The 24,447-nt window shown below is 44.8% G+C and overlaps 1 protein-coding gene across 1 annotated transcript in view; it reads right to left on the bottom strand.

Annotated features, from left to right (window-relative positions):
* Positions 1–4,802: 4,802 nt before the first annotated feature.
* Positions 4,803–24,447, bottom strand: part of LOC147668774 (uncharacterized) — a 106,811-nt gene continuing 87,166 nt past the window's right edge. The window contains exon 2 of the mRNA XM_086948446.1: positions 4,803–7,723. Within this exon, the coding sequence (XP_086804572.1) occupies positions 4,881–6,989 (2,109 nt within the window). The 5' untranslated portion in view covers positions 6,990–7,723 and the 3' untranslated portion in view covers positions 4,803–4,880. The remainder of the gene's footprint in view (positions 7,724–24,447) is intronic.

Here is a 24,447-nt window from a genome sequence, read left to right as displayed (position 1 = left end):
ACATCAATGACAAAAATGCAAATTAACATTAGTTAATCTATTGATAATTCATTCATAGTAGTAGGGAAACAAGGAACTGCTGCACCAGAAGTATAACTTACATCTAATGTCTAAAAACTAACTTAAAGGATCCATAGTTTAAAAGACCAATGGTTAAATTAAACTTGCAGAAAAATGTACCAGCAGCTTCCCCCAACCTATGGATGACATGATTTTTAGGCTAATGATTATAATTTATAACTTAAAACTCACATACTTAAACAATTCCTCTCTAGTTGAAGTATGTTTCATACTTTTGGCCAATTATTACAGAACACACAGGTCATGTGATATTAGGAGGAGGTTATTACATAATTACAGCTTTTCACATTAGCTTTTTAAAAATTATTATTTTCACTTTAAGTGAATAAATGCATTGATAAAAGCAGCATGGCTAATTGAAAATCTGTTTTCCTTTTTTTGTTTCCTTGAAGTCACACAACAATGTGCACCTCCTTATTCTGCATGTCCACACTGTAAGCTAGGTACAGATTTCTTATTAATCAACTAACCAAGACAAGTGTCAGTGAACCCCGTCATGTCACACAGACAAGTAGCCAAGTGACTAGGAAGAAAAAAGCTAATTACCAATGGTAACGATCTTTCTGGTGGATACTCTTATCTGCCTGCAGATTCCTCACCACCAGAATAATCTCAGGTGCCAATCTGGATCCAAAACTTCAAGGTTCTCACATAGTCGGTAGGAGGAATTTGTTCGCATCAGCGCTGGAAGTGGCATCCAATGACGTCACTAAAGGCATAAGGCGCCCATCCTAGCACAAGGACTTTAGGCTTCACCCATTTTTTCCCAGCCTTCAAGACCAGCTACTGATTGACATTGATTGAGTGGTGAAGTACCAAAATGAATTTGGGATCTTATTAACTCTCCCTATAACACATCCATTAAACAAGGAGGAGGGCAATCAATGAGTAATCTAAAGGTAGATAGAGTGTACACAGAAATGATGTTACTGCAGGTAAGTAACTTTTTCTTTTGACTGACTTTGTGGAGTGTCAGGATGATGTCTACCACCTCCAGTGGCAAGAGAAATGAGTGGTGTAGTTGAAAGTTCCACCTCAAATATTTCCCTTTGGCTCCCATCAACAGATACTGGAGGGCACAGAACTGCTGATGTGCATTTTTGAAGAGGCAAACAAGTCCACATGAGGAGTATCTCACTGGTGAAGATGTCCTGGACTACCTCCAGCGGAATAGGCCACGCATGATTGGCAGGATAAAGTTGCCTGATGCTGTTAGCATTTAGAGACACCGCTACATGGCTGGTGGTGGGCCAAATCCCTTGGCAGGTTGTCCATGATAAGTCTCAATGCTTGCAGGCAAAGGAGATGAGACCCTACTCTGCCTTTCTTATTGACATACCACATCGCTATTGAGTTGACCATCAAGATCTGGATTGACCGACCTTGGATGGAGGGAAGGAAGGCCTTGAGCACAAGCCAAAGTGTCTACCGTTCCAACAAGTTGATATGTGGAACCTGTTCTTCCAGGGACCAGAGGCCTCTGATCCGCAGTTCTTCCTGGGGAGCACCCCACCCTGAAATATAAGCATCTATTACTACCATAGACACAGCTCAACTGGGAGCTAAAGCCATCCTGCAACTCAGGCTCACCTTGTTTCCCCACCAAACCACTTCTGCTGCAGAGCTGGGGGAGACTATGATGGGGAGTGACAGGTTTTCCACATCCTATAGCCACTGCCTGCACAGGAACCACTGCAGGGCCCTCATGTGCCAAAGTGCACATGGGACTAGGAGAAAGCAGGAACCCATCAGCCTGGGATTCATAGGCCCTTCAGAACTGGGACTTATGTGCTGAGTTGGAGAGAAGGAACACATTTCTGAATATCGGCAATCCTCTGAGGTGGAGAAAAGGAGTGGAGAAGAGTGATGTCCTGTACTGACCCTATGAACTAAAGTGGATGGGAGGGCTTCAGGTTGATTAAGGCGGAAAAAAACAGGCAGCACAGCAGGGCTATATTTTACTATACATGGTGAGATACTGCCTCTGGCGATCCAACTTTAATTAGCCAGTCAAATGAGTTGGGGGAAACTGGTATGCATGACCTTTGCAGATGAGTTGCAACCACTGCCATCATCTTTGTGGAAACTCTTGGTGGTGATGTCAACTTAAACGGGAGCACCACAAACGGGTAGCGCGCACAACCAACTAAACGTGCAGATACCTCCGATAGGACGGCAAGATCAGAATGTGGAAGTTGGCATCCTGCAGTCACATGACCCCATTCAATCTCGATTTTCCAACAGCAGTAACACTTCAGCTATTGTCTGTCTATTGAACTTTTTTGTTTTTGAGGCAGAAGTTCACATCTCTGAGGCCCAGGATCAGCTGCAGATAGCCATCCATCCATCTCTGACACTTGCACCATAGCTCCTTTCTGTAAGAGTACTGCCTCCTCTTGCTGAGAATGGAAAGATACATCCAGATGGAGTGGGGGGGGGCAGAGCGGTGACTAGGGGGTGTAGCCTGGAGGAATGGAAGGGCATTGCCTTGTTGTATGAGTTGGAGAACTTACTGATCCAGAGTAACAGTTAGGTATTTATACGAAAAAGCAGCAGCGGACCTTAGAATGCTGCACCTAAACTCCAGTGCCAATGAGTCTATGATCAAGTAGGTTTGATATTGTGCTGCCAACCCCGACACCAGCTACTGTTTGGCGTCGCTGTGCTCTCCAGATCAGTTAAACATTTTTTAGATAGTGGTTCGGTTTCAGCGTCTCGGCAGGCCTGGAACCAGCCATGCCGAGACGCTGAAACCGAACGACTGTCATTACAGCACTGTACCCACCTAGAACAAACACAACCAGGGACGGGTAGCTATTGGAGTACCAGAACTGCTTTTTCGGACAAGACCTACAAAGTCCGCGATAACGTGAAAAGATAAGGGAAGAGAGGTACTCCTAAGAATTTTAAGAACCATGTCGGAATAAAGAAACGACTGGAGAAATACCAGTGTGATTACAGAGGGATCTCACAAACACAACACACCGAAAATATCTGCAGCGCCCTGAAGAAACTCCTTGGTAGGGAGTGAAACGCGTTGGCTGATCTCGCTACATATTTTATTGATGTGCTTTTTAGCTGGACAAAGATAAATAAAGAACATTTTTCTACTTATTCTTTTTGGACTTTCATTTTGGTGCGCCCCCATGAGTATCTAAAAACTGATCCAGAGTAACAGCCTTCTGGGCCAGGCGAAATGAGTGTGCTAGGATAAGTGAACTAGATCTGCTATCCTGCTAGTGTAGGGGAGGACTCTGACTCGGCCCCTATACTGTTTGACCAGAGGATGTTGCTGCTGCTGGAATTGGAGCTGGTTAGGGTTGACATAGAGAAAAGAAAAATTTCCTCAACAAGCCATGAAAATGCTGAAATTGGTAATAATCTCTTGTAGGAGGTGGCAGTTGAAGTCCCTTTGCTGGCTTTGAACATCTCTAATGTCAAATCCAAACAGGCCTACCCTGTCAAACGGGAGGTCCATGAGCTTGTCATGGACATAGGATTCCAGCAACAGACGTCATCTTAAGATGCGTCAGAATGCTGCGTCAGTGGCATCTGTGGTCTGAGAAAGTCTCATATTCATCAGAGACTTTCTCTCTTTGCACATGAGGCAGCACATACTTTATAAAACCATTAATTCACCAGAGGCGTTTATATAAAAGAGGATTCCTTTATGCTCGGAAACACAAGCCTGAAATAATTCATGTTCCTTTAGTTATGTATCAAGATTTCTTTTCCATAACCAAGGGTCCAGAAACGTGAAGCTGTGAGCCCATGAGTCTTAATTCTAGCTCCTAACAGCAGCAATTCTTAATTGCTCAAGATTCAATCTTTACTTAACCGTCAAGGCTTCAGAAACGTATTAAGTGCTAAACTTTTCAACATCTCTTTCTCATAGCAAGAACTTTGTCATCACGCACTAATTCTGTCCTTTCAACAGTTAGGATTTGATTGAATGATGCTCTGCAAATAAGAAACTCACGAAATATATTTACATATAATTAATCTAACTGTGACTTATACATAGCTCGGGATGAGCTAGCAAATCTCCCAAGATCCAGCTCGATGTTGGACATGCGGAGAAGTGCCACTATGGTGGCATTTACAGAAACATGGAATGATGGAAAAGAGTATCGATTCTTCTGCATCAGGGCTTGTGGAGAAGGGGAGTGGGGTACCATGCACTGCAAACATTAACTCAGAGAGTGAAAGCTCACCTTTTCTTACTTTCAATTCTACTTTTGGATACCATTCTCCGGCCGTTGTCACTGAACCAGCAATGTTGCAGAAAATGACCAAACACCACAGTCAGCTGTGACTATTCACCAGTGGGAGATTGTTTAACTGTCTGGAGTGCACAGGGATTATAGGTTTTATCACTAATCCCTAAAGTTAGTTAAAAACTCCTTACTGGTTCAAGCATTGTTGATAGAGTTGCTTTTACAGGTAGCATGGTCAGATGTGCTTGGGTGTCTTTCTTTAGAAGTCTATTTCAGCAAATTAAAAACAACACTGTGTCAATTATTTTAGTCCACACTGTCCTAAAAAGAAATGAGCAATCGCTGAGAACAAACACTTTTATAATTCAAGAAATTGTTTTTTCTTCTTTTTTAGGAAGTTGGGTCTTAGATAATCAACTTTTCATCCTCTGGCATTAGAAAGTCCCACATAATTGTAGTTTTATCATCTTCTGTAATTTGCAGATGGCTTTGCAGGCATGATAATTGACTACAGCTTTTCACATATTCCTTGCTCCAGAATTTGCTTAGGTCTTTGGAGATCTGATAACTGACAAAAGCTTTTCACACATTAATTGCAATGGTATTTTCCCCTGTATGTGTTCGCAGATGTCTTTGGAGATGTGATAACCTGCTAAAGCTCTTAACACAGTCATTGCAATGGTATGGTTTTTCCCCTGTGTGTGTTCGCTGATGTACTTGGAGTTGAGATAACTGACTAAAGCTCTTCACACATTCATTGCAATGGTATGGTTTTTCCCCAGTGTGTGTTCGCTGATGTACTTGGAGGTGGGATAACCTACTAAAGCTCTTCACACATTCATTGCAATGGTATGGCTTTTCCCCTGTGTGGGCTCGCTGATGTCTTTGGAGGTATGAGAATCGACTAAATTGCTTTGAACATTCACTACAATTGTATGGTTTTTCCACTGTGTGTGTTTGATAATGTCTTTCAAGGTGTGTTAACCGAGTAAAGCTCTTGCCACATTCACTACAATTATATGGTTTTTCCCCTTTGTGCGTTCGCTGATGCCTTCGGAGAGATGGTAACTGGCTAAAGCTCTTCATACATTCGCTGCACTTAAATGGTTTTTCCCCTGTGTGTGTTAGCTGATGTCTACGTAGGATGGATAACTGACAAAAACTCTTCACACATTCATTGCACTTGAATGGTTTTTCCCCTGTGTGAGTTCGTTGATGATTCCTTAATGTTGAAGATTTGCTAAAACTACTTCCACAATCACTACAATGATATGGTTTTTCCCCTGTGTGTGTTCGCTGATGACATTCTAGGTTTGATAACTGGCTAAAGCTCTTCATACATTCACTGCACTTAAATGGTTTTTCCCCTGTGTGTGTTAGCTGATGTCTTCGTAGGATGGATAACTGACAAAAACTCTTCACACATTCATTGCACTTGAATGGTTTTTCTCCTGTGTGAGTTCGTTGATGATTCCTTAATGTTGAAGATTTGCTAAAACTACTTCCACATTCACTACAATGATATGGTTTTTCCCCTGTATGTGTTCGCTGATGTCTTTGGAGGTGTGATAACTGACTATACCTCTTTTTACATACATTGCAGTGGTATGGTTTTTCCCCTGTGTGTATTCGCTGATGTCTTTGGAGGTGTGATAACAGGCTAAAACTCTGTACACATTCGCTGCATCTGAATGGCTTTTCCGCTGTGTGCGTTTGATAATGTCTTTCAAGGTGTGTTAACCGAGTAAAGCTCTTGCCACATTCACTACAATTATATGGTTTTTCCCCTGTGTGTGTTCGCTGATGCCTTCGGAGAGATGGTAACTGGCTAAAGCTCTTCATACATTCACTGCACTTAAATGGTTTTTCCCCTGTATGTGTTAGCTGATGTCTTTGTAGGACAATTAACCGACAAAAACTCTTCACACATTCACTGCACTTGAATGGTTTTTCCCCTGTGTGAGTTCGTTGATGATTCCTTAATGCTGAAGACTGACTAAAACTATTTCCACAATCACTACAATTATATGGTTTTTCCCCTGTGTGTGTTCGCTGATGACATTCTAGGTTTGATAACTGGCTAAAGCTCTTCATACATTCACTGCACTTAAACGGTTTTTCCCCTGTGTGTGTTAGCTGATGTCTTCTTAGGATGGATAACTGACAAAAACTCTTCACACATTCATTGCACTTGAATGGTTTTTCCCCTGTGTGAGTTCGTTGATGATTCCTTAATGTTGAAGATTTGCTAAAACTACTTCCACATTCACTACAATGATATGTTTTTTTCCCTGTGTGTATTCGCTGATGTCTTTGGAGGTGTGATAACAGACAAAAGCTCTTCATACATTCAGTGCAATGGTATAGTTTTTCCCCGGTGTGTGTTTGCTGATGTCTTTGGAGATGTGATAACAGGCTAAAACTCTGTACACATTCGCTGCATTTGAATGGCTTTTCCACTGGGTGTGTTTGCTGATGCTCTTTTAGGAGTGCTAAATAACTAACACTTTGCACACATTGAGTGCTGATTTTTTTATTTTCTCTTGTATGAGTTGGCTGATGGTGCTTTAATACTGATGACAAACTACAGATCTCACTGCATGTGTATGATTCTTCTTTCTTGGTTAGTACCTCTGGATCGGGGATATATGTGTCCACTTCCCATGAATGTGCTTCCTGAAGAGCCAACATGGTTGATAAAGCAGTGGTGTTATTCTCACATTTCCTGTATGCGTTGGTATTTAGGACATTTGATTTCCAATTTAAAAGTAAAGTGCTTACTGGTAAGTAAAGTGGTTCCTAAATATTTGCCACACTCATAAAAAGTGTCAGGCTTCTTCGCAAGAGATTGTGTCTTTAGATTGGATACAGGTTTTTTAATGCTTAAAAGTAAAGACTGTTCTTCCTTCTGGTTGTTACAAAATAAGACTGTACTATGTATTTTAGCCAGCCGAAATTCGCTTTCTTTTACCCTTCAGTTGGTTGTCTCCACACTGTTGTGCTTTTCTCTGGTTGCTGTGGTATAGCCAGAAAGAGTATACAAAACACTAAGAGCACTGATTGATGGCCTGTTACTATTTAGGTATCAGTGCACTGTGGTAACCACATCATACCAATTCCATGATCAAAGCTGGTGTTTGATACCAGTTTGTTCAAGTGGTGGTTGGTTATTGTTGTTGCCTTAATATTCTAAAAGTAATTTCTTAGTCTTGTAGTGGGGAGGTGCAAAGCTCAGATTCTTACATTCATTGAATTGCTCTTGACTGCTTCTTTCAGATCGGTCAGCTTATGTTCAAATTCCTCGGTCGGTGACTGTACTTATGTTTTTCTGAATACTGGTGCTTGTTATTTTTGACAGTTGTTTTGCAGAGTTAAAGTATTATCTTCATTATTGATAATCTTTGGGTGCATTCAAGTCTTTTTTCCTGTTGAATATAAAGAGATTTCAAATTACTAAATTCAATTGTTATGGAATATGAATACAGAGTATTTATCTGGTTGTAAAATACATCTCTTCTTTATCATCTTTTAAACTTAGCAAGGTATGTTTCACCATACACAAATATTTAACTAAGAGTTATGTTACACACATCACATCTTACTTCAGAAAAGGAGGGGATTTACGAGTGTTCACAGAGTAACTCAGTAAAGAAAGGGCGACCACAGAGCACCCAGGTGCTACAGGTACAGCTTTAGCAAAATACAAATGATCAAGATTTCGTTAAAGACCAGCTTGTTGAAAAAGAGGGATCAGGATGTACTGCTGATTCTCCAGTTTCAAGAAGTATATAACAATGGTAACTCTTCAGGAAGAATCTAACAAACGTAAATACATTCACATACTTCAGTGCTTTCCTGTTTACTATGTATAAGCTAAAGTGGCAACTCAGGTCTTTACCTTTTTGTTTGTTAAGTAATCTTTGTCACTTTCTCAGCCCCACTGGGGGTGGGTCCAAGCATTTCTGGTTCTTTCTAACCTGAAAGATAGCAGCATTATTGTGCGTTGAGGTAGATTTTTATTGTCTGGCATTCTGTCTATCTCCATAAATCTATTGCAACTTTTTAGGACCTGGTTCTTGTAAGCACACATTATTCAGTAAATAGATTCTTTAAACTCTCCCTTAGGATAATAAAGTTCAGACCTTGTTGCATTTCAAGATGCAGTTTTTCCAGGGTTCTTTGTAAAACAGAGTGAGAGGTTTATGGTAATGTCCAGCTTTTACATTATATGCGCAGACATAGGGCTTTGACTTATAAAGTAATATTCAACTATATCAGTAATTTAGTCCTTATTTTTGAGAATCTATGACAACCAATAATTAACGTAAATACCCACAGCCAACAGATGTATTCATATTAATCATTTGTTTTCCTCTTTCTAACTTTCTAGGGTCTCTTACTTAATGTTGTTCATTTGGTGCCCAAGAAGCTGCTTTGTGACTTGCTGGGGCTTTGCCAGAGTGGGAGGAGATGAACAGGTATGTGCTTATGAGGAGGGTACCCTGGTATATATACCCAAAAACACACCCATGCTTTTTTAACATTCCAAAAAAATAGTTAAAAAAGCAAAATGGTACCTCACATGCGCGCCACCAGTCGAGCCTGCTGATTGGTACTCACCAGCTATGTTTAATTTTGTCATCATCGGCAACCATTATGCTGAAATTTATAAGTGTCCCTGCCCAGGGCTCCAGACTGGAACCTCTGGCTGATAGGGGCCTGGTCCTTAACACTGACACCGCCTACTGTAAAAAAGAATTGCTTTTCATTATTACTATTTTCTCTCTCTATAGGAAGCTACCACTGATATTGTGCCTGTACAGCTGGCAAATGCTACCCCCTTCCACAACTTTCAGAGCCTATCAGTGAACTTCACAAACTGGGCCTAATTTTACTTTGGTCACCACACACATGCTGGTCCCCGATTGAGCAGACATAATCAAATTAATGAGCCAGAATGTATTCGGAGTTCAACAAACATGTGAGTGATAAAATATTTTGCTTAAGGAGAAAAGAAAAAAACATAATAATAAGCCTGAAGTAAAAAGAAAACTAAAATCGAACCAGAAAGAAAGACAGTGGAAGGTGATGTGAACATATACGGTATACTGGTTATTGCATTCAAAAGACAGCCAAATATATTAAATACAATAGGGAGCACAAAGAGTATATCAGTGTGTTGTCTGTGAGTACCTGCAGCAGCCTCACCTTGATGGGACAGTAGGAAGACTGTCAGCATCAGGCAAATGGCCTGAAACTCCATTTGACTGGTATGGAGCTGGGTTTTGGCCGGACAGTAGAGCCCTCTGATGTCTATCCCCCAAGAAAACCTCCCAACCGAGCAGTCACGCATCCGTCACCCCCATCAGTTCAAGGGGGGGCAGGTAGAGGGGCCAGGTGCTGGTTTAATTGTGGTCAAGCAGCAGCAACTGCATATCCATTGCAGTCTTCTCTGGATGGAATGCAAAAGGCTTATCTGATGCTGGGCCCACTGAGATTTCACATTTCACTTCATAGAATGCATTTGACACCTGCCACAGTAAACAGGCAGGACCTACAAGACCGTGTTGCATTTCAAGGTGCAGCTTTTTCCAGGGTTCTTTGTAAAAACAGACTGAGAGGTTTATGGTAATGTCCAGCTTTTACATTATGCGCAGAGATAGGGCAAACAAGCTTTGACTTATAAAGCAATATTCAACTATATCAGTAATTTAGTCCGTATTTTAGAGAATCTATGACAACTAAGAATTTACTTAACAACCACAGCCAACAGATGTATTGATAGTAATTATTTGTTATCCTTTTTCTAATTTTCTAAGATATCTTACTTACTGATGTTAATTTGGTGCTCAAGAAGCTGCTTTGTGACTAGCTGTGGCTTTGCCAGAGTGGGAGGAGATGAACAGGTATGTGCTTATGAGGTACAAACCGAGGAGGTGCACAGGTAGGTGCTTGTGAGGTACAAACAGAGAAGGGGCACATGTAGATGCTTATAAGACATAGAAAGAGGAGTTTAGCAGGTAGGTGCTTTGAAGTACAGAGGAGTGCATAGGAAGATGCTTGTGAGGTATAAACAGAGGAGATGCACATGTAGGTGTGTATGAGGTACTAACAGAGGAGGTGCACTTGTAGGTCCAAAGCGAGGAGATGCACAGGTAGGTGCTTATGGGGTACAAACAGGAGGTGCACAGGTGAGAGAATGCATGGGTACAGACACAGGAGGTGTACAGGTAGGTGCGTATGAGGTACAAATAGAGGAGGTGCACAGGTAGGTGCTTATGAGGTACACTGAAGAGGTGCAGAGGTAGGTGCATAGGAGGTATAAACAGAGGAGGTGCACAGGTGGGTGCTTGTGAGGCACTAAGGGAGGAGGAACACCAGTAGGTGCTTGTGAGGCATAAATAGTGGAGGTGCACAGGTAGGTGTGTATGAGGTACCAACAGAGGAGGTGCACAGGTAGGTAATACTGAGGAGGTGCACAGGTAGGTGCTTATGAGGTACAAACAGAGAAGGTGGAAATGTAGATGCTTTTTCGTCTGACCACAGGAAACCGACTTTATTCGTCTCAAATACAGCAGCACGTGACACTTGAGAGTCCTGACACGTTTCAGCGTTCTTCCGCCTTATTCATAGGAAGGTGTGTCCTTATTGTATTCCAAGTGGACTTGGTCCCGCAGTGCTTGAACTGCGGGTTCCAGCATGCATCAGGTGAGTATTCACAAGTATCATTTTGCTGAATAGCGTTATTTCACCCAGTGCCTTTGTCAAACCTTGCACAATGCTTTGAAATGTTCGGGTGTTCACAAAAATATTTGCTTCAGCTGTGAAGCTGTAGGAGAAAGGAAAGCATTCTTCTCCTCTCCCTTTCTTCAACGGAGTGCCACATCGCCTCGGAAATCCATATGTGGCTGGCAATGCCGCAAGCGGGTCTTCCCTCTCCATTAGTATTCCAAAGAGTGTTCCATTTACCGGGTGCCCGACCCTGCAGGGCGGGCTCTTGAAGACAGGAATGGAGATCCTGCCGCTAATACCTTCGCACACAACAAAAGCGCCCAACTCGGTCTGACCACAGGGAGCTGACTTTATTCGTCTCAAACACAGCAGCACATGACACACTTGAGAGTCCTGACGCATTTCAGCGTTCTTCCGCCTTAATCATAGGAAGGTGTGTCCTTATTGTATTCCAAGTGGACTTGGTCCTGCAGTGGTTGAACTGCGGGTTCCAGCACGCACCAGGTGAGTATTCACAAGTATAATTTTGCTGAATAGCGTTATTTCTCCCAGTGCCTTTGTCAATCATTGCACAATGCTTTGAAATGTTGCAGTGTTCACAAAAATATTTGCTTCAGCTGCGAAGTTGTAGAAGAAAGGAAAGCATCCTTCTACTCTCCCTTTCTTCAATGGAGTGCCACATCGCCTCGGAAATCCATATGTGGCAGGCAACGCCGCAAGCGGGTCACCCCCCTCCATTAGTATTCCAAAAAGAGTTCCATTTAATGGGGGCCCGACCCTTCAGGGCGGGCTCTTGAAGACAAGAATGGAGATCCTGCCGCTCATACCTTCGCACATAACAAAAGAGCCCAACTCAGTCTGACCACTGGAAGCTGACTTTATTCGTCTCAAACACAGCAGCACGTGCCACACTTGAGAGTCCTAACGTGTTTCTGCGCTCTTCCACCTTAATCATAGGGAGGTGTGTCCTCATTGTATTCCAGGTGGACTTGGTCCCGCAGTGCTTGTTCCAGCATGTACCAGGTGAGTATTCACAAGTATCATTTTGCTGAATAGCGTTATTTCACCCAGTGCCTTTGTCAATCATTGCACAATACTTTGAAATGTTGCGGTGTTCACAAAAATATTTGCTTCAGCTGCGAAGTTGTAGGACAAAGGAAAGCTCCCTTCTCCTCTCCCTTTCTTCAACTGAGTGCCACATCGCATCGGAAATCCATATGTGGCTGGCAACGCCGCAACCGGTTCATCCCCCTCCATTTATATTCAAAAAGAGTTCCATTTACCGGGGGCCTGACCCTGCAGGGCGGGATCTTGAAGACTGGAATCGAGATCAGACTCTGCACACACCATTCCCCTCCTGAGGCGGAAGCCGGGAGGTCTCCTGCTTTTCTTTCAATTTTAAACTAATTTTCGTGATTTTACTCGTTTTTTCACCTGTGCTTGCTAATTGTATTTTCTAGCCTGCAGCAGTGTGTAGAGACCCCCCAGCGCTCAGCAGCGCTTAGAAACTCTTTTTTCCCCCCTCCCTGCAGCTCCGGTCCCACCCTCGGCTGAGTGTTGATGCCGAGGGCTGGGCGCCGGTTTTGGCGGCCATCTTGGTTTGGGCTGGGTTGGGGAGGCCATAGACAAGGACTATAAAAGGCACCTGAGACTTGGAAAGCGGTAATATCAGACTCTGCACACACCTTTCCCCTCCTGAGGCGGAAGCCGGGAGGTCTCCTGCTTTTCTTTCAATTTTAAACTAATTTTCGTGATTTTACTCGTTTTTTCACCTGTGCTTGCTAATTGTATTTTCTAGCCTGCAGCAGTGTGTAGAGACCCCCCAGCGCTCAGCAGCGCTTAAAAACTCTTTTTCCCCCCTCCCTGCAGCTCCGGTCCCACCCTCGGCTGAGTGTTGATGCCGAGGGCTGGGCGCCGGTTTTGGCGGCCATCTTCGTTTGGGCTGGGTTGGGGAGGCCATAGACAAGGACTATAAAAGGCACCTGAGACTTGGAAAGCGGTAATATCAGACTCTGCACACACCATTCCCCTCCTGAGGCGGAAGCCGGGAGGTCTCCTGCTTTTCTTTCAATTTTAAACTAATTTTCGTGATTTTACTCGTTTTTTTCACCTGTGCTTGCTAATTGTATTTTCTAGCCTGCAGCAGTGTGTAGAGACCCCCCCAGCGCTCAGCAGCGCTTAGAAACTCTTTTTTCCCCCCTCCCTGCAGCTCCGGTCCCACCCTCGGCTGAGTGTTGCTGCCGAGGGCTGGGCGCCGGTTTTGGCGGCCATCTTGGTTTGGGCTGGGTTGGGGAGGCCATAGACAAGGACTATAAAAGGCACCTGAGACTTGGAAAGCGGTAATATCAGACTCTGCACACACCTTTCCCCTCCTGAGGCGGAAGCCGGGAGGTCTCCTGCTTTTCTTTCAATTTTAAACTAATTTTCGTGATTTTACTCGTTTTTTCACCTGTGCTTGCTAATTGTATTTTCTAGCCTGCAGCAGTGTGTAGAGACCCCCCAGCGCTCAGCAGCGCTTAAAAACTCTTTTTTCCCCCCTCCCTGCAGCTCCGGTCCCACCCTCGGCTGAGTGTTGATGCCGAGGGCTGGGCGCCGGTTTTGGCGGCCATCTTCGTTTGGGCTGGGTTGGGGAGGCCATAGACAAGGACTATAAAAACAGGCACTTACTGCTCCGCGCAGCGGACGCGACCAGCGGATGCGCCGGACCTGCGCCGGAGTCGTGCCAGAGTCCTGCCCGTTTGCGCCCTTCAGCGTCCCGGAAGCGTCTGGCGTGGCTGGTACCTCTGGCCACTATGCTCTCCTACTCCGCTCAGGAGCTATACTCTTTGCGTAACTGGAATGCGCCGTGTTACACGGTTTTTCCTGGCCGATATAGGGGTAAACATACGTGCCCTGCTTGCCATTGGCACCCTGTTCGCTCCCTCCCTTCCCCTATCCCTGCTAAGGAGTGTAGCATAAAACACCTTTGTTTACTCCTCAATACGAGGTCGTTGCACCGACACACTCAAGAGATTTTTGATCTCCTCTCAATGACCAGTCCTACCTGTCTGATGCTTACTGAAACATGGCTGAATGATTCCTCCCACCCGGACATTGCGGCAGCCATCCCCACGGACTATACCATCCATCGACAGGACAGAGACAAGGGTAGGGGAGGAGGAGTTGCCTTGGTTGTTAAAAAATCTTTTCCGTGCACGGTCACGCATACTCACACCATCGCAGGGGCGGACTCTTTAGCCTTTACCATCTCCCTATCGCCGCAACAAGCGCTGAAGGGTCTGATTGTTTACAGACCTCCGGGCCCAGTGGGATCCTTTCTTGATGATCTCCAGCAGGCCATGTCGATCCTTGTCCTTAGATCGGAGCTGTGCCTACTGGCGGGAGATTTTAATTTCCATATGGACGACCATAATGACCAGGACGCCATCAAATTGCTGGATATTGCATCCACTTTAGGCCTTTCCCCCTATCTTTCTGGTCCGACCCACAACAAAGGCCACACACTCGATCAGGTGTTTTCCACCACACCTATCATGGCTGTAACTCTTCTGCCAGTCGTCTGGTCTGATCATTATCTTGCCCACTTTGAAATACCTTCTACTGTGACCTCTCCGGCCAGTGTCATGAGGCAGCAGGGCAGCAGCTATAGGGCATTCCACCGGGTGACCCCAGACATGCTAACGCATGCTCTGGCGGATCACCCTGTTTCCTGTACTGGCGACCTGGAGAAAGATCTGGAGAGCCTACAATCCTGGCTTCTTGCCAGACTAAATGAGCTCGCTCCCTCACAGCCACCCAGATCTGCTGCCCGGCGGGTCTCTGCCCCCTGGTTTACGGAGGATTTAGCCCACGCTCGTAGGCAATGTAAAGCTGCTGAGCGGGCGTGGAGAGTCCAGTATGAGCCTGAAGCCAAACAACGCTATAAAATCATGATGAAGTCCTACCACGACCTTATCTTACAGGGCAAGAAATCTTACTTCGCTAAAAGGATTGAAGACGCAGCTAACTCCTGTAAGGAGATTTTTTCAATTGTACGTGAATTCACCAGCCCCCGGACAACCTCTACTCAGGGTGCCCCGGTGGAGACCTGGGCTAACACTATTGCCAATTTCTTCACCACCAAAATCAGGCTAATTCAGGATTCTTTCCCGTCGAGAGCGTTAGATGATTTATCTACGATGCCGACGGAGACAGCCTTCCTGTCTCCTCCTGGCCCAGCTTTGCTAGACTTTCCTCCCCTTCCGGTTGCCGCATCCTTAGCCTTGATGAGGAATCTTAAATCAGGCTCACCGTTAGATCCGTGTCCAGCAAAATTCTTAGCGAAAATGGCTGATGTCATTAATCCCATAGCTAATCCTATCCTCAATTTATCCCTGAGTCAGGGTTTTCTGCCCCAGGCCTGGAAGCAAGCCATGGTCATCCCCCTGATCAAGAAGCCCAATCTTGATCCAGAGGCGCCTTCCAATTATAGGCCAATCTCGCTCCTTCCAGCACTGACCAAGATCCTGGAGAAACACGTGCACAGCGTGCTTTCTAACTTCCTGGAGTCTAATGAGTTACTTCATGAATCCCAATCGGGCTTTCGTTCCAACTTAAGCACCGAGACGGCGCTCCTGGAAGTCTCGGAGATCGTGAAGGAGGTGCTGGACACAGGAGGCAGGGTGATGTTAGTCATGTTAGACCTGTCGGCGGCGTTTGACACCGTCCCCCACGAGGATCTCCTCACTAGACTTCATAACATCGGTCTAGGGGGGACGGTGCTCAACTGGTTTCGTTCCTTTCTGGCCAACCGCCGGCAGACGGTCTGGGTCCCACCCGGGTCCGCCGAGATGCCGCCATTGGGAGTCGGAGTGCCTCAGGGCTCTGTACTGAGCCCCACTCTATTTAACATCCTTATGACCCCTCTGGCGACACTGGCGGAGTCCTACGGGGCCCGGATCGTCTCTTATGCTGACGACACCCAGCTTCTATTCACCTGTCGTAAGAGCGAAGAGTTCGATGGAGAAAGGATCTGCGAGTGCCTTGGGGCTGTCTTTAGCTGGTTTTCACACAACAGCCTCAAATGCAACTCGGACAAATCCGAAATACTATTCTTCGGATGCCCATCAGAACCAGATTGGCAGGGATGGTGGCCTGCTGACATGTTCCCTCCCACTCAGTCCTCTAAGTGGGCTAAGAACCTGGGGGTTAAAATTGACAACGAGCTCTCGCTCAAATCCCAGGTTTCCACTCTTACGGGAACATGCTTTGGGATACTCAGAATGTTGCGCAAGTTCTTTCCCCTTCTCTCGGAGGAACATCGGAGGATCACTGTTCAGGCACTCATAGGGTCCAGATTGGACTATGCAAATGTCCTTTATCTGGGTCTGCCTGAATACCTCCTCCAGCGTTTGCAGGTTACTCAGAACGCTGCTGCTCGTGCAATTTTTGGCCTGCACCGCCGCACCAGTGCCTCCAATCTCCTTGTATCCCTTCACTGGCTTCCGGTGCGGAAGAGGATACTTTTCAAGGCCATGACTCTCGCCCATAAGGCCTTGCATGTCAATGGTGCCAAATATCTTCAGAGGAGGCTGGACTTCTATCGACCTGTACGATCCCTCAGGTCAGAAGCTTTGGCTTTGGCTCGGGTGCCACGCATCAAAAGGGCTCGGCTAGGCGGCCGGTCCTTTAGCTTTCTTGCTCCGCAGCTATGGAATTCCTTACCGGTGTCCTTGCGAAACACCGCTAACCTGCTTGCCTTCAGAAAAGACTTAAAAACCTGGCTGTTCACTGGATAATCTGCCCCCTCTTTTAGGCCCCTGCTCTTTTTACTGTTATGTTTTCCAGCTCTTTCTTTGGTCTGGAGCACAAAAGCGCCGGGACACTCCTTTGGAGTAGCCGTTGCGCTATAAAAGTCCCATTTAACATAACATAACATAACAGATCCTGCCAAGCTACTAATGGTTGAGATTAGGAATACCTTTCTGATACCTACTCTGAGCCCCACATTGTGTCAGTGGCCTTATTGCCAATAGTAGATATATATTTAGCTCAGCTCGATCACTGTTATCTCAGAGTATGGAATACCAAAAACAGCCACAAAGCTGCATTGTCTATATGGCCGCGCACAGTAGTAGATTGGGAAAACATCTTATAATGTATGAGCGTCAGGGTCTTCTGAAAATCTCATGTAGGTACTTTCCTTTCTGAATATGTTTAACTGAGCTACAACATTGAAAGGGAGTGGTTCTATCATATAAAGAAAACTGTTAAACATGTTTCCACTTATTTTAAATTTACTGTTTTATTGCTCATATCTATATGCATGTTCTGTTTATACTGATTACATGTATTTATATTATCTGGACTTGGAAAGGGCATGAAGTTTCATTAAGCTTTCTAAAATATACAGTCTGTATTTCTTCTGTGTGCTCACTCATGTGGGGAAGAGACTCTTTAACTCACTTATAAATAATCCTGTGAGTCTTAAAGGACTGGTCATGGTGCTGTCCAATAAACACTATCTTGGAGTAAGAGTTGGGAGCTGCGTGATTGCAATCCGCTGGATTTCCTTCCGCCAAACTTTAGTGTTGGTGAAACCTGCGCTCCTCAGATAGTTAGGATTTATAAATCTGTGACATATTTGCTCTTAGATGTGCAAAAGCACACCACTGCACCCAACTTGGGCCAGAATTACATTAACCCTAGGGGACACGAACTAGGCTCTACCCATTATTACTAATAGGGAGTTGTCCATTGTAATATTGAATACATTCCCCTCATATTAGGAGCTCCTTATTAGCTGTAGGAATTGTTAAACGTGTAATTAATAAAAGGTTTCTCCATTTAGATTTATTTCAGTTTAAATCACATTTTGAAATGGCTGGACAAAAAAAGGCAAATTTTAGGGGTTTGTTGGTTCAATACCTCAATGGGACAAGAGTACCCTGAGGCAGGGGGTATAGTTATCGGAGTAGTCTCAGCACATGCAGCATATCCCTTTCAAATATTTTATTAGTGGGTAGTTTGCGAACCTGTAGATCCTGCAACTAGACATTTCACAAGCATGTGCTATTTCTGCAAATTATGAACAATATGTAACATTAGAAATCCCTATACTTTTCCAAGAACATGAAGCATGGTTTAAGGGAGAGTTGGTAACTCTCCCTAAACCCATGTGCTTGGAAGGCAGTGGAATGCTGTCAGTGCTCGAGCAGGCATAAAAGACTTGAAGAGCCTAGTAGCAATGAAAGCAGTTCAAACTTTTCAAGCCTTGCTTTCACTGCTAAGGTTGTTATTGATGCAATGTGATCTCTGGAACTACGTCTGCTTTTCCTGCACCTGTTCCTTCTGGAATGTGGTTGAGTAAGCCTATAGCAAGCCTTAATTGTTAGGGTATTGGATTCAGGATTGGTGTAGTTTCACTGATTTTATGGGATACAGTAAGCATAAACTAATTTACATAGAGGAGTTTTTGATGATTACACACTTCTAAAGCTTCAACTGGCCCAGCAGATAAGTCTCTCCTCTTTTGAGGGGAGAGATGGTGCACAGATTGCTGGGAGAGTAATGGATTGACAAACATAAAAAGGACCAGGGATGTGGAATTCCTTTAGCCCGACACCCAGGACATATTGCTTGGGGTTAAGGGCAACAACTTTTCATGTGTATTGTGTCCTTGGTTCACTTGGAGCACAGGGGGAAGAAAGGAGGAGGCTGCCCCCCACTCAAAGCCTATTCATACACAAAAGACTCCTCCTACCAGACACACATTCTTGTGTACAAGTGACTCTATGGGAAAACCAATTTTTCCTATTTCCCTTTTATAAGAATTTCATTTATTCATTACGTCACTGTGTCTAATTTATGAAAACAAACAAGCTAACTGGCCATCATCTACCACCATCAGACCCCACATTCCATCCAGTGAAAAAATGTGAGGAGCGAGAGAGAGCACCTCACGGAAGAACCGCCAAAAGGGGTTACTGGCTAATGATTACCAGTTTACCCACTTATCATCATCGGTAACTCTCTCTCACTCTTGAAGAGAAGAGGAAAGGAAAGAAACGAAAAGTGAAATCAACACATCACTTCACTAATCAGGAAACATAAATAATAGCTCCCATTTTGTGCACACAATCACCTAAACAAACACCCCACGTGAAAGAACACCAAAATGTGATTCTTATCAATAAAATTGAGAGGCTCGCTTGGCCACTCTGACCTTTATTCTGGGCTGCAAGCCTATCAAACTAAAATTGGTTTCTTTGATGACCAACCTATTGTTCAAATGCCAACATGTTTTTTGCTGTAAATTTGCGCAACTTCATCAGGGCTTACAAGGGTACTTCCTTTCACTCATTCCTCAGTGTTTTTTCAATTCAACACCTGCAGTGGTAGACAATGGTAGATAGACAAATTTAAAAGAAAATCAGAAATTGCTGTACCGTGCAACAATATTGACGATCTGTTGCATGTAGTGACTTATGGATCACTCAAAACACAATTACCTTGAGGTGGCCCAGTGACAACATACCAGCACACCTCTTGTCCAGGACATAGTGTCAATCGATCACGTTTCCCTGCGAACACCCACCACACTGTTCGGGTTCTGTTCGAGTGGGCAGAAGAGGGAAGACACAAACAATTGTACATATCAGTGCCTCAAGAGTTTACCTTTTATATATTCTGACTGTAGCAGATGATCGCTTGGTGTGAACAAAAGTAGGTATAAAACAAGTATACAATCTCCCTTAGGGCAGGCTGGCCGAACTGTAAGTATTTTGTTCATTGTGTAGAGATATGAACAATTGTTACTTACCTGTAAACAGGTGGTTCTCCAGTATTGGTGTCTTTCATAGATTCACATGCTTGAATATTCCCTGTCGTCGAAGTGGGAGTCCCACGGTATATAAAATAGCAATAATGCTAAAATATAGATATATGTAATAACCTAATAAATAATAAAACAGAGATAATATACACTGAAAAACCTCAACAAAGGTTCCTCTATAGGAATGCAGTATAAAGAGAAAAACTAATTTGCAACATATCAGTGTCATTATGTTAGTCCAAACTGCAGCCAATCAGGCTCAAGCACCCTCTAGAACCTTCTCCTCAGAAGCTGAAGCCCTCAGATTTTAGTAATAAGAGCGTATGAGGAGAACAGAGCCTCTGAGGGGAGGAGGGAGGGTCGCATGTGAATCTATGAAAGACACCAATACTGGAGAACCACCTGTTCTTCTCCAGTATTAGGGGTGTCTTTCATAGATTCACATGCTTGAATAGAATAGATAGCAGTAACCTCCTTAGAAGCTGAGATTGCAATATATTCTTAAAATTTGAAAACAACAACATATAGCTTAAAAGCATTTAGCAATCTCAAAAGAAATGGAGGAGGGAACAGAGGCTCACCTTATTTGAAAAGATGACGAAGCACTGCTTGCCCCACTGTGGTATCCGCTTCGTTGATGGCTTCCAAACAGTAATGTCTGGTAAAGGTGTGCCTGCTGGACTATGTCGCTGCCCGACAAATCTGGTGTAGAGGCACTCCAGCAAACAAAGCAGAGGATGACGCCATCGCTCTCGTTGAATGTGCCTTCACTGGACGTTGTAAAGGCTTGCCAGCTTGCTGGTGACAAAAGGATATGGCCGCTGAGAGCCATCTTGCAACTGTCTGTTTTGTCACTGAATGTCCCTTCCGCATCCGTCCATATGCTACAAACAGTTGATCGGATTTACGGAAAGGGGTGGTCTTTGAAATGTAAAATTTCAGACAACGCTTGATGTCTAAAGAATGTAGTCGTTGTTCTGCCGGAGATTTTGGAAACGGGAAAAAAGTCTTTAAGAAGACAAGTTCGTTCAACAACATATAGCTTAAAAGCATTTAGCAATCTCAAAAGAAATGGAGGAGGGAACAGAGGCTCACCTTATTTGAAAAGATGACGAAGCACTGCTTGCCCCACTGTGGTATCCGCTTCGTTGATGGCTTCCAAACAGTAATGTCTGGTAAAGGTGTGCCTGCTGGACCATGTCGCTGCCCGACAAATCTGGTGTAGAGGCACTCCAGCAAACAAAGCAGAGGATGACGCCATCGCTATCGTTGAATGTGCCTTCACTGGACGTTGTAAAGGCTTGCCAGCTTGCTGGTGACAAAAGGATATGGCCGCTGAGAGCCATCTTGCAACTGTCTGTTTTGTCACTGAATGTCCCTTCCGCATCCGTCCATATGCTACAAACAGTTGATCGGATTTACGGAGAGGGGTGGTCTTTGAAATGTAAAATTTCAGACAACGCTTGATGTCTAAAGAATGTAGTCGTTGTTCTGCCGGAGATTTTGGAAACGGGAAAAAAGTCTTTAAGAAGACAGGTTCGTTCAAATGGAAATCAGTAGGTACTTTCGGCAAAAAAGAAGGATTGGTACGAAGTGACACTCCATCGGGCTTAAATTGTAAATACGGAGGCTTGATCGTGAAAGCGTGAAGATCACTGACACGACGAGACAATGTTAAGGCCAAAAGTAAAGCAACCTTCCAGGTAAGATACTTGATGTCTGCTCTGTGGATCGGTTCAAATGGAGGCTTCATAAGTTGTGACAATACCACGTTGAGGTGCCATGCCGGAGGAGGGCGCCTAATCGGAGCAAACTTCCTGAAGAGACCTTTAAAGAATTGTCGGATGATTCTGGATAAACAGAGAGATGTTGAGCCATCGTGCCGAAAGCGTGAAATAGCCGCTTGAAAAACTCTCAAGGTGGCATGAGAGAGACCAGACTGAGCCAGGCTCAGAAAGAAAGGCAAAAGCTGCTCCGGAGTTGAGTTGATTGGGTGGATATTGGATGCAGCACACCAATGACAGAAACGCTTCTACTTCAGCTTATATGTCTTGATGGTTGATGGAGCTCTAGCAGATGCTAGAATGTCTCTGCATTCTTGGGGCATATTTAAGGTCACAAATTCAACGTATTCAGGTTCCATGCCGATAATTGAAGCGTGGATGGATCTGGATGGCGAATTTGACCGTCGTCCATCGTCAGGAGGTCTGGAAGTGGATGCAGATGAATGGGTGTGCATTGTGATAGCAGAAGCAGTTCCGAGAACCAAGCCTGTCTGGGCCAACGTGGGGCGATCAGTATTAAGTGGCAGGGTTGCCTGCGCATCTTCCACAACGTCCTCGGCACCAACGGAATCGGTGGAAATGCTTAAGCAAACAGTCCGCTCCAATCCATGAGAAGGGCATTTCCGCTGGACTCTGGATGGGGATGCCAACTTGCGAAAGTTTGACACTTCCGATTCACTGGGGTTGCAAAGAGGTCTATCATGGGACGACCCCAACGGTGGAACATCAGGTCTAGAGTCGGTTGATGTTTCTCCCACTCGTGAGTGGATGACGCGGACCTGCTCAGTGAATCCGCAAGGATGTTGGACACCCCCGGCAGATGGACTGCCGTCAAAGAAATTTGGTGATGAAGAGCCCAATCCCAAATCCTTTGAGCTAGACGAGACAGTGGCTGAGATGTTGTGCCGCCCTGTTTGTTCATGTAGTGCATGCTGGTGGTGTTGTCTGTCTGAACCAGCACCGATTCCCCCTGCACTATGGGCAAGAATGATTTGAGCGCTAGGAAGATTGCCATCAACTCCAGCCGATTGATATGCCAGGTTCGTTGTGTCGCCGTCCATTTGCCCTTGATGGAAAGGTCCAGGAGATGAGCGCCCCAACCCTCCATGGACGCATCTGTAGTCAACGTCAGATCCGGAGACTGGGCTAGGAAAGAAACCCCTTCGTCTAGATTGGCTGGTTGTTCCCACCAGAGCAAACCGCTTTTTATGCGGGATGTGACCGTCACCTGATCGTTGAACGACCCCGACACTTGACGCCATTGCAGGTCCAATTCCTCCTGAATAGGACGAGTGCGTAACCTGCAATTTGGGATCAGTGCGATACAAGATGATGCCATCCCCAGAAACGACTTTAACGTTCGCACAGAAACTGACTTTTTTGACCTGATGAGTGAGACCAGACAAATTATCTTCTGATGTCGTTCGAGGGAGATGAAGGCTTTTGACAGGTTTGTGTCTAGAATTGCTTCCAGGAAGTTTCGTCTTCGCAGTGGTGTAAAGTGTGACTTCTCCACATTGATGGTTAACCCTAGAGCCTTGAACCTTTGTTGGCATAGACGTGTGTCGTGAGCCAGCTGTTGAGGAGATTGGGATTTGAGAAGACAATCGTCCAGATAAGGACAGATCTGAACTCCCTGAAAACGCAGATGAGCCATGACCGGAGCCAGAACTTTCGTGAAGACACTGTGGTAAATAAAATTACCGGGACTATTTTTCTATACATTAAATGACAATTAGGATAGCTCAATTAAATGAGAGGCAGAGTCCGTGGTATCTGAGTCATACGGGCTTTAATTAAGTATCTCGAGACACTGGACATCGGGTTCCATCACCACTAAGGTTCAGGAAGGGATATTCAAAATTTTATTAACATCACACATTATATATAGTAAAACCATATAATTGAAATGAATACAGTAGGCGTAACAAGTGAAAAGAGAGAGATAAGAATACATTGGCATAAAAGAAGGCGTGTAAGGGGGCGTACACGTAGGTGTGCACTTGACGAGTCAGAGAAACGTCACAAGTGGGTGGATGTTCAGAGAAAGTTTGCAGGGTCTGCAGAAACCTTTGCCACGGATGCGCGCGCAACTGAGCATGACGTGGCGTAGACGTGTAGCTGGGGAGAACTGGGGGCTTGACTTTAGCACTAGTAGAGGAGACTGGTGTCTGGGATGTCAGAACGACCTGCACCTATAGCATATCTGGTATCTTGTGTTTAGAGGATGTATTATCTGAAGTAAAAGGTCTCTTGGGCAGAGGCCGTTCAATACTGAATGCTAGTGCGTGCATATGGTTCTTCGTGCAATGTACGGGGGCCATGGGCCTACCATGGTAACGGGTGCAGTAAATTACTTGCATGGAGACAGGAAGGCAGGGCCCTTTACTCTGCAGCCGGGGATATGTTTACCTATTTCACTAGACTGGAATGTGTTTTTACGGAGGCTGAGCAGATAACTGTAGGCAAAATACCGTCTTGGCAGGCAGGCCAGGCGAAGCCGGGCACCGCTCGCCTGGGCAGGAAGTAAGACAGAGGTCAGGGATGCATACCTAAACTGCAGCTTTCAGAGACAGAGGAGACTCGGAGCCTCAATTAAGGGCCTGGCACGACTGAGCCAGAAAAACGTGGAGAACGTGTGCTTTGCGATATTTAAAAGTGCACCATGTAAAGACGTTGGCACCATAGGCCTAAAAGCCAAATTAACGTTGCTTTCTTGGAGGACTGAATAACTGACATGTTAACGTTGGACGCAAATGCATATGCGTCTTCATGGCAGGCACGGAAAGGGAATTATAGGACATACATGGGGCACAGGTGC

Source organism: Lissotriton vulgaris, unplaced genomic scaffold, assembly GCF_964263255.1.
Source record: "Lissotriton vulgaris unplaced genomic scaffold, aLisVul1.2 SCAFFOLD_1348, whole genome shotgun sequence".
Taxonomy (NCBI): domain Eukaryota; kingdom Metazoa; phylum Chordata; class Amphibia; order Caudata; family Salamandridae; genus Lissotriton; species Lissotriton vulgaris.
The sequence above is the reverse complement of the archived record's forward strand: the minus strand, read 5'-3'. Positions and strand labels throughout refer to the sequence as shown.